The sequence below is a fragment of the Musa acuminata genome, chromosome BXJ2-4 (genome assembly GCF_036884655.1).
Source record: "Musa acuminata AAA Group cultivar baxijiao chromosome BXJ2-4, Cavendish_Baxijiao_AAA, whole genome shotgun sequence".
NCBI lineage: Eukaryota > Viridiplantae > Streptophyta > Magnoliopsida > Zingiberales > Musaceae > Musa > Musa acuminata.
Window position 1 is genome coordinate 12,800,182 of NC_088341.1, and position 11,663 is coordinate 12,811,844.

At 38.7% G+C, this 11,663-nt stretch overlaps 1 protein-coding gene across 1 annotated transcript; it reads right to left on the minus strand.

The window, feature by feature from the left end:
• Window positions 1–357: 357 nt before the first annotated feature.
• On the minus strand, window positions 358–3,021 carry LOC103981751 (transcription factor bHLH87-like). The gene is made up of 2 exons (XM_009398487.3): window positions 2,446–3,021; window positions 358–2,266 (listed from the first exon to the last, which is right to left on the minus strand). The coding sequence occupies exon 2, from the start codon at window positions 2,249–2,251 to the stop codon at window positions 1,004–1,006; it is 1,248 nt and encodes a 415-aa protein (XP_009396762.2). The 5' UTR covers window positions 2,252–2,266; window positions 2,446–3,021; the 3' UTR covers window positions 358–1,003.
• Between the last annotated feature and the right edge of the window lie 8,642 nt (window positions 3,022–11,663).

Genomic DNA, 11,663 nt, shown 5'->3' on the forward strand with positions numbered 1-11,663 from the left:
CGTTCGTGAGACGATGCGCGAGACGAATACGGTTTGGTCGTGTTCCTAAACCAACATGGCTTGCTATTGGGTCCGGGCCGTGGGTCAGGAAAGGCTCACCCGTGCTGGGCTCTGTCCTCGATCGTGTGCAAACCGGCCCAGATTACACCTGAGGCAAGACAACAGCATAGCAAGTTGCAAAACCCCGTGTCCTACGTCCATTAAGCACGTGCATGAGTACCTTAAGCGTAGGAAAAGTGAGGTTATTATGTAGTTTCATTTACCAGGGCCGGTACAGGTATTGAGGTCTTCAGCACGATCACTACTCGGGAGATTGACAGCCATTGGTTTAGATGAGCCGAGCCGAGCCGGGTTGAATTGATCTTAAAGTGCTCCGAGATCAACATAGGTTTTGTTATTGTCATTTGGTTGGATCAATTGCGTCACTCGCCTAACCAAACTTGATGGTTTGTGGGTGATACAGATAGCTTACATAGCCCATCGCAACTTGACAATTCAAGATGCCGATTACACAAGCCCACCGACATAAGCTCCGATACTTCTTCCCCTGACATTAAGTCTTGTCTCCGTGAACCTTACACCATCGAGAGAGAGAGAGAGAGAGAGAGAGAGAGAGAGAGTCATGTCCATGTCCTTTCCATGCCACCATGTGCAGAAAAGCATGTACTCATGACTGAATGGTAACTTTGGTTTAGGGTTCGGGTGGGAATGGCCATCGAAAGAAAGAGATTATAGGCTTAAGATGAAGGAATGGAATGGTTATGGGCACGATAAAAGGTATTGTCGACTTTGAAAAGGTAAGAAAGATATGTACAAAAGGAGGAAGGTTTTCATTTGATTGATCAAAAGGTTAACCTTTTCTCCATTTTTCGGTTCTCAGGAATCAGGACCTTTCTTTTGTTAACAGAAAGGATGACTGCAGGGGAAAAGAATGAGTTCACGAGCCCAAGTCCCAAGCCTAATTACGGATAAAATTAATATGAGGCCGTCGGCCCTGAAGGGCTTAATTCTGCCTCACCTTTTTGGATGCGTTTAGGGTTTTGGGTGGTCGAAAAAGATTCTTCTGCATGGGAAAAGCCTGGTTCAGAGGCACTGGGAATGGTGATTCTGCGGTACTAGTGTTTGCTGGATTAGACCCGTTTTCCAGAACCTTGACCTGTGACTTGAGGAACTTGAGATAGTTGGCAGCCTCATCCAGCACAGATGCAATGTCCAATTTGCTGCCCCCTGGGACCAGTGTTTGCAGTGTCCTTAGCCTCTCACTTATCCTCTCCCTCCTCTGCCTTGCAGCGACAGTCTGTGGGTCACTTGATATCCTCACGTTCTTTCTCTTTGGCTTCTTCGTTGCATCCTCCACACTCAGCCTCACTGGTCTTTGAGCTGCAGACTTGTAGACCATCTCCTTCAATTCCGCCATGGCCTCCGTATCAGGCTCATAGTTGCCTTCCCGAACGAAGTCGATGATCGAACTCCATCCCGACCCCTTTTCTGGCCTCGGCTCCTTGGATTTGTGTTCCCGTGCGAAATGGATTTGAAATCCTCCTTCCTCGGTAGAAGAATTTGACCGGAGGAGACTGCAATCGTAGTTGCTTTCTCTTACAATCTCAAACTCCTCGAATTTGCTCTTTGCATTCGTCTTTGCCTTCGATGATTCGACTCGTCGAGTATCTGACTTTGAGGATCCCTGCGAACCCACATCGTCCAGGTTCGGTTGATGGCGACCACAAGAGCCATGGTTTTCAGACTTGCTATACACATTTTTGCAACGAGAAAACGTGGCCGAGATGCCATGTTGAACGCCATCGATGTTGCCGACGACTCGGAGTTCCTCAGATGTTCCAAAGTTCTCGGTAAGTGGGTGGGCAAATCTAGAAGAAGCGGCAGCCTCACCCAGGGTACTACTACCTAATACTGGTCGCGTGAGAACAGAGTCAACTCCTGACATTATCGCTTCTTGATACTGCAACCATTCCAGATCCAAGCTATTGTTTATGGAGTCCGAAGCTGGACGTGAGATTTCCACCGACTCACTGATTCGATCAAGATCTGAACTTGTTTGGCGTGCCAAGATCCTGTGGAGCTCTAAGCTTGAGCCGAGGACAGATTCGTGGGGCTGTGACTTCTCGTTAAAGGTGCTGTAGCCTTCACTGGAGCCTGTGAAGTTGTCATAGCGATTGCTCCAAGATATACTTGGCGGCACAGAGATCTCGCTTCTGACGGGTGTTGGATTCTCCCAACCGAAGTTATTCATGTTGTGCTTCCGGATCTAGAAACCACAATTATCAATTATAATCCAATTCTTACAAATTTATTGGAATCTCTTCGATGCCTTGATTCTATCAAACAAACGCACTTCTTGAAAGGAAGAGAGGAAAGAAAAAGCCTGTTGTACGTATGATATCTACGTAATAACGAGTCTAGATGCTGCGTATGAATTATACATACCTCGTGCAGATCCAGCTGCTAAAATGCTTAAAATCTGACTTGGATCTCCCTGTTGGTCTCGGGAACTCGAGCGTAGTAATCACGACCTTCTTCTGTCCACTACTTCTACGATATAATTCATCACTCGTGAAGACATCCAGCGCACGTAGCAGAGCTAAAGCACAAGTCACTGCTGGCAAAGGAAAACTTGCTATGTCCCAAGATACAAGCCATCAAAATTCCATCACCTACCTATTACGAAAACCAAATCACGTCCAAAAGGGCGGAGATAAAGCAGGAGGAGGGTTTCTGCTCTCTGTGATGTGGTCAATTCCTGTAAAGGAAGCTTAAAAATAAGTAAACGGTAGGCGCAGAGATTGGTTCTTTAAAGGAGCTGTATGGAGGTTCTATTTTCTAAAGACTCGGCTGCGATGTTCCCTTGATTTTATGGAATTCTGGAGTCTGGGAAGCGCATGAGACTTCTGTGGAGGAGGAGGAGATTAAGTAGAACTCATTCCGGCGGAAAAATGTGACTGCAGCTCTTTAATCCAGTGGCTTATACCCGCTTACTCCCGTCGTCTATAAATCGCTGGCATCGGTGAGGATTGAGCACCACGCTCATCATATGTATCCTTAAAATAATAATAGATGTGACTTGTCTTCTCGATGTTTTACTGTCGCTATCCCTCCGCTTTTGGTAGTGGCATTCCGACCATCTGGAATATATACTTCCATGTTTATGACTTCAATTTCATGTATTTCTTATCACGTAAAAGACGACAAAGCCTCTCTCTCTCTCTCTCTCTCTCTCTTCTCTCTCTCTCTCTCTCTCTCTCTCTCATATGCATTCAGAGAGAGAGAGAGAGAGGAAGGGAGACTTCCTTCAAATCCATTTTCACCATTGCAAACTAAGCTTTACATGAACAAGAGATCTTTTAGTTGTTTTCGAGATAGTAAGAAATATAACCATTATTATTAAATATTATATTTAATAATAATGTAACCGTTCAGATTCATAATTCATTATCATGAATTTTTTTATTTATTATGATTTAAATGATTTCAATTTTTTATTCATTATCCATGAAACCGTTATTATTAAATTAAATATTTAATATCATTAAAGTTTTTCATTATGGTCCAAATGTTACAAATTTGAATTAATTCTTGAACGTTATGAGTTGGTGATGATAAATGTTCTTGATGGGAGAATATCTATATATATGAGGATTTTGGTCCTTGGGCTCAATCATTTCTTTGAAGCAAAAGAGTTTCCTACACCATCTAAAGCTAGAGTTCTGAGCCGAAAAGTGCCAAAGTTTAAGAAGAAACCTCTGTAGAAATTCTTGACAACGATGGCTGGAGGTACGCTATTTTATTTCCGCATCCGTTTTTATTATGTTTCTATTATAATGATTTAGAAATATAAGTTGGCTTCAATGATTTCTAACATATGGTATCAGAGCCCATTGACCTCTACCTTGATACGAAATAGTTTTCATTTTTATGTCATAAAAATAATTTGATTTTGGTTTCTTTTTGGAAACTTCTTGATATATTTTGTTGAAAATCATGAAAAAAAATTATTTTCAATATTTTTAGTCGGTAAAATACTCATATTAGGTATGCATATTTAGTTATATAAAATTATGCTTATGAGTCAATTTTTATGTTTAAAATATCGAGTGATCCATATAATCTTAATTAATTAAGAATTAGCCACAACATCCTTAATTAATTAAAATTATATATAAAGTTAAAATAAGGATCACATAAGTAATTAGACATCATATTGTGACTGATTATATTTTATATAATAATTATTATCCCACAGGATCTTTTATTATATTTAATATAATTAATCAGGATAAAATATCAGATTATTTTCATAATTTACCCACAGGGATTATGAATTGGAATATAATTTGATAGTTTTATCATAAAGACCATTTGAATCTATTTGAATTAAAAATTTAGCCCATAGGTAATTTTTATGTCATAAGATTCATATATTTTGGCATGTCTCACATTAGTAAAACATGTAATTTAGTCTATCAAGCTTTAAATTTTGACATAAGCATGTTTGATTTTATGTAATTTCTCAAATTATTAATTTCTCTGATATTCAATATGATATTCCCGAACTTAGTGGTGATAACTATAAGATATGGAAGGAGAGGGTTTTCCTCCATTTAGGGTGGATGGATATTGATTATGCTATTAGAAAAGACGAACTACCTATAGTCACTAATACCAGCACTCCGACTGAGATCGCGTTATATGAGCGATGAGAGCGATCCAATCGGCTCAGCGTGATGTTTATCAAAACTAAGATGACTGATGGCATACGTGGTTCTGTTGACTAGCATGAAAATGTCCGAGACTTGCTACAAGCTATTGACGAACAATTCATCACTTCGGATAAAGCACTAGTAAGTACCCTTATAATGAAATTTTCATCCCTTAGACTCACCAACATAAAGGGTGTACATGAGCACATAATGCAAATACGAGATATTGTAGCTCAACTTAAGAAACTCGAGGTTAATATGTCAGAATCCTTCCTAGTGCACTATATTCTGAACGCCCTTTCACCTCAATATGACACTTTTAAAATTTCATACAATACATATAAGGATAAATGGTCAATCAATGAATTAATGACCATGTGTGTTCAAGAAGAAGAGAAGCTAGTGATGGAATTGGGTGAGAGTGCATTGGTAGTAACCACTCGCGGGAAGAACAAAACTAGTAAACATCAAGCCAATCAGAAAGCTCATCAGTAGGGAAAAGGTAAAATACCACCCCAAGCTGATATCAAGAAAGAAGCAAGGTGTTTCTTTTGTAAAAGAAAGGGACACATAAAAAAGGAATACACGAAATTCCAACAATGGCTTGAAAAGAAAGATAATCCAACATCGTTTGTGTGTTGTGAATCTAATATGGTCAATATTAATATTAACACCTGGTGGATTTAATCTAGATCAACAATCTATATTGCAAACTCTTTCTAGGGTATGCAAAACCTAAGGAAGCCAATGAGAAGTGAGCAAAGCATCTTATCAGGAAATAAGATGGGCTCACATGTGGAGGCAATTGGAATATGCATTTTAACTTTAAGTAGTGGTTTTGTTTTAAAATTAGAAATGACCTTTTATGTATCAAGTTTTTTACAAAACTTAATTTCTGTTTCCAGATTCGTACCATTTGGGTATTCCTTTAATTTTAAAGATACATCATTTCGTTTATTATATAATTATGATTGTGTTGGAAATGGTATTTTGTTTGATGGTCTTTATCGTATTTTATTACAAAATGATAATACTCAAAGTTCAATACATGTTCACGTAGGCATTAAAAGGTATAATGTTAATGAGGACTCTTCTAAATTATGGCATTGGAGATTAGGACATATCTCCGTAGAGAGAATTAAAAGATTAGTTAAAGATGAGGTACTTAGTACTCTTGATTTTACTAATTTTATGACTTGTGTGAACTGTATTAAGGAAAAGCAGACCAATAAGTCCAAAAAGGGTGCTAATAAGAGTTCAAACATATTAGAGATTATTCATACTGATATATGTTGTCCAAACATGGACATACATGGTAAAAAATACTTCATCTCCTTTATAGATGATTACTCACGATATATGTATATATATTTGCTTCATAACAAAAATGAAGCATTGGATGCCTTCAAAGTCTTTAAGGCTGAAGTTGAGAACCAATGTGGTAAGCAAATTAAAATTGTGAGATCAGATAGAGGTGGAGAATATTATGGCAGATATACTGAAAATGGACAAGCACCTGATCCTTTTGCTAAGTTTCTTCAAGAACATGAGATTGTTGCCCAATACACTATGCTTGGTTCTCCAGACCAGAATGGTATTGCAGAAAGAAGAGACCAAACATTATTAGATATGGTGTGGAGTATGCTTAGCAACTCCAATCTTCCTAAGTTCTTATGGACTGAAGCACTAAAGACGACCATGTATATATTAAATTGAGTTCCAACTAAGGCTGTCCAAAAGACACCATTTGAATTATGGAAAGGTTGGAAACCAAATTTGCGATATATGCGCATTTGGGGATGTCCGTCTGAAGTTAGGATATATAATCCACAAGAGAAGAAACTGGACCCGAGGACTATTAGTGGTTATTTCATTGCATATGCCGAAAAGTCTAAAGGTTACAGGTTCTATTGTCCATTTCACACAACTAAGATTGTGGAATCAAGAAATGCTAAATTTCTTAAGGATGATGTGATTAGTGGGAGCGATAATTACAGGAACATAGTTTCCGCACATGATCATACAGAATCTCAACCTTCCACATCAAATGATAGATTAGTTATAGTTCATAGCACTCCTTAAGTACAAACTAGTGCTAAACAACCAATCATTGAAATTCCACAAGTTGTTGATAGTATTCTAATAGATCAAGCAGTTCAGGAATTACAACAAGCTCCTGAACAACTAGATGAACACAAGTTCCTCAAGGAACTATTGGTACATCATTAAGAAGATCTACTAGAAATAAAAGATCAGCAAACCCTAGTGATTATGTGGTATACCTATAAGAATCTGATTATAATATTGGAGCCAAAAATTATTCTGAAACATTTTCACAAGCCATGAGTTGTAAAGAATCAAATTTGTGGCATAATGCTATGAAAGAATAGATGAATTCCATGATGAGCAATGGAGTCTGGGATCTTGTAGAGTTGCCTAATGAAGCAAAGGCTATTGGTTGCAAATGAGTTTTTAAAACTAAGAAAGATTCATTAGGCAACATTGAGAGATACAAGGCAAGACTTGTTGCAAAGGGATTTACTCAAAAAGAGGGAATCAATTATACGGAGACGTTTTCTCCTGTATCTAAGAAAGATTCTCTACGTATTATTTTAGCATTAGTTGCTCATTTTGACCTTGAGTTGCAACAAATGGATGTGAAAACGACATTTATTAATGGAGATCTAGAGGAAGAGGTTTATATGAAACAACCTAAAGGTTTCTCCTTTAGTGTTAGTGAACACTTGGTTTGCAAGCTTAAGAAGTCTATATACGGATTAAAACAAGCCTCCCATCAATGGTATTTTAAATTCCATGAAGTGATTTCTTCATTTGGATTTGTTGAAAATCCCATGGATCAATGCATATACCAGAAGGTTAGTGGGAGTAATTCTTGTTTTATACGTAGATGATATTTTGCTTGCAACCAATGATAAGGGTTTGCTGCATGAGGTGAAATAATTTCTTTCTAAAAATTTTGACATGAAGGATATGGGTGAAGCATCTTATGTCATTGGCATTAAGATCCATAGAGATAGACATCGAGGCATTTTAGGTCTATCACAAGAAACCTATATCGATAAACTTTTAGAAAGATTTCGGATAAAAGATTGTTTACCAAGTGTTGCTCCCATTGTGAAAGGTGATAGGTTCAATTTGAACCAATGCCCAAAGAATAACCTTGAAAGGGAATCAATGAAAAACATCCAATATGCTTCTACCATAGGAAGCCTTATGTATACTCAAGTCTGAGACCTGATATTGCATTTATTGTGGGGATGCTAGGTCGATATCAGAGTAATCCAAGTATAAATTACTGGAGAGTTGCAAAGAAAGTGATGAGGTATCTACAAGGAACCAAATATTACATGCTTATATATAGACATACAGACAATCTGGATGTGATTAGTTACTTAGATTTAGACTTCGCTTGTTGTGTTGATTCTCGTAAATCAACATCAGGATATATTTTTATGATGGCTGGTGGAGCTATTTCTTGGAGAAGTACCAAGTAGACCTTGATTGCTACTTCTACCATGGAAGCTGAGTTTGTCTCCGGTTTTGAGGCTACTTCATATGGTATATAGCTTAAGAGTTTCATTTCTAGGCTTAGAATCATGGATTCTACTTCTAGGTTATTAAGAATTTTATGTGATAATTCAGCCGTTGTCTTTATAGTTAAAAATAATAAAAGTGGAAATCAAAGTAAATACATCGATATTAAGTATTTAGCCATAAGAGAACGTATAAAAGAAAAAAAAGTGGTCATTGAGCATATTAGCACTGAATTAATGATTGCTGATCCTTTGACTAAAGGCGAAATTCAAGGATCATGTAGAAAAAATGGGACTTGGTTCCACTTTGTAATGATATTGAAACTCTTATATATTGTGATATTTTCTCATTCATGTGCACATTATTTTGAAAAAATATATTGTTACTGGACCAAGAATAAATATAAGGTTTATTCATTAAGTAATATTACTACATTAAGATTAAGAAACTAAATACATCGTGATACATGGATGATAATACTCGCTCTTAGAGGACTTATCGCTATGATTCATGTATTTATTTCTTAAGAAAGTTGTTCGAGAAAGATTAATTTAAATTATTAAGCTAAATGTATGGACCAAGTAGGAGAATGTAACCGTTATTATTAAATATTATATTTAATAATAATGTAACCGTTCTCATTAAGATTCATAATTTATTATCATGAATTTCTTCATTTATTATGGTTTAAATGATTTTAGTTTTTTATTCATTATCCATGAAACTGTTATTATTAAATTAAATATTTAATATCATTAAAGTTTTTTATTATGATCCAAATGTTACAAATTTGAATTAATTCTTTAACGTCATGAGTTGGTGATAATAAATGTTCTTGATGGGAGAACATATATATATATATGAGGATTTTAGTCCCTAGACTCAATCATCTCTTTGAAGCAAAAGGGTTTTCTACACCATCTAAAGCGAGAGTTCTGAGTCGAGAAGTGTCAAAGTTTAAGAAAAAAATTCTATAGAAATTCTTGACAACAAAAGCCGAAGGTACGTTATTTTTTTTTCGCATCAGTTTTTATTATATTTTTATTATAATAATTTAAAAACATAAGTTAGCTTTAATGATTTCTAACAAAAAAAAAAAAATCAAAATTGCTGAATTGTGAATAGAAGAATTGGATGGAGAGAGAGAGAGACCATCTGCTATTGAACCGGCAAAACATGTTCAGCTTTTTTACTTTCATTCATAAGAGAAATATACTAAGTTATTCGTAATCACAACATACATATACATATAAATCCAGAAGACAGAAAGGAAGACTTCCTGTAATTTATTTTTAATCTTTCATTTCATTTGTTTTCGTCGTCGCTAAATTTTTTTACATTTCGACGAAGTACGCAAAATTTTCGGAAGATGGGCCCCACTGAGAAAAGGGTAAGGCCCAGGCGGGCCCCTCCTGAGGGCATCGAGAAACAACCAGAATTCCGGACCACTAGTGCCACGCCGCGCCTGGTGCTTCGGGGATGGGACGGATCTGCGCATGATAGGGTGGACCAGCCCAGCTAAGCCGGTGGGCCCAGCCCGCCAAGTTCCGCCCATTACTGACTCCCAGAACCCACGGGGATGGCACGTGGGGTTGACGTCTCCGCGCACGACGTGTCGATCTCCTATTGGCTGAAAGGAAGCTGGCACATGGGATGAAAACCACCGGGCTGCGCGCCAGTCGCAGGATAAGGACCACCGAAGGGAGAAAAAGAGATGGATGGAGGCTTTGGTGTGGCTGAATTATATATATATATATATATATATATATATATATAGAGAGAGAGAGCGAGAGAGAGTTCTTAGTCCACTGTCGGCATCGGGTTCTTTCCAAGACTCGTGAACCCCAACCCGAGGACGATGCGTGCCGAAGAATAAGTTGGGAAGGTCAAAATCGATGAACAGTGGCCACCGAATGGATTGCGTACAGCTAGGTGGGAGTCCGATGCAATGCAATGCAAGACTGGGATGTTGGTTTCCAATTCCAAATTAGAGAAAAGAAAGGACACTAGTGGCGTGAGCCGTCGTCGAGCTGACCGGTTCACCCAGTGGCTGTCCATTTTGCTGTCTCTTCTTTCTTCCCGATGGATTTATTTCATTTCTCGATCACCGCTCGTTTAAGAAAGGTATAATTATCTTCAGACAAAGAATGAGACATTTGTATCTGTTGCTTAGATATGCATCTTGAAGGTAAGAAACACCAGTCTTTTTTGTTCTCATCTGTTGCTTTTTTTCTCTCTCTCCCCTTCCCAATATTCCTTTTGCAGATTCAGCAGGGAACCAAGTCGAAGCAGGCGGTCGAATCGTGTTCACTCTCCGGTCGCCTTCGATTGTTCTTCCCACATTTTCTTTCATGCATGAACAATGGTGGTCGATTGTTTCTTTCATGCATGAACAGTGGTGGTCGATTGTTCTTCCACCAGAGACGATCATGCATGAACAGTGGTATACACAGGATGGGGCTGGAGGTGGAGGACCACTTCTCGACTTGAGCCGCTGCTGCGATCATTGATTTGAACACCGATCCATGTCTTTCGTTGTCCTCTCCGTTCGTCACGACGGCTCGAACGCCCATCCACTCGCCTGTCGTTGATGCATTGCCCATTAGGAGCACTTGCATCTCTTCCTATCTCTCTCTCTCTCTGCATCGACGGATGCACCACATACTCCACCTGAAAGCAACAAGACGTGGGCGTCACGGAAACTTTAGCCCGAAAGAAAACAAGTCGCTGGTATTGGCATTCCATGGCAATAGATGAGCTAGCTAGCTCGCTCGCTCTCATGATGCTCATTTTGCGTAGCTTGTACTGTTAAACACAGCGGTCAGGATCACAGGAGCAGGCTTACCTTCTCCATTCCTGGATGTCTCGGAAGACACGTGTTTAACAGTCTCCACCTCTTCCAGATTCCAGATTCCTCCGAAGGCTTCTGTATGTAATAGGTGAAAGCAGTTAACGAAATCTTTAAGCAGTTAAGAAAAATTCTCCCTGTTGAATGTATATAACCTTCCTACTGAATGTGTATAAATAGCTATCAAAAGTTCACTATCTAAATGAACTAGGCAATTACATCTCATATATTTCATAGTAGGCAGCTCTATCGAAGCCTTCTACTGCTCCTCTTTTCTGTTCAGTTGGAAAGGGCAGTGCTGCTGCTTACCTCTCCTCCTCTCCTCCGGTGCCACTACTTTCTGTTCTGGAGTCGGAGACTGCTCGGCCACCTCCTGCCCTCACAAGGACCTCGCCTACACTACCGTGGTGGTCGCTGTCCTCGCAACTATTGCCGCCATCCTTGCTGCATAACCTCGTCGAGGTGCTCGACGCCGACACTACTTACCCTATTTCGTAGTGTTCTCCTACCTGAGCTGGCAACCGCCTGTTATTTCCTCTACCTTG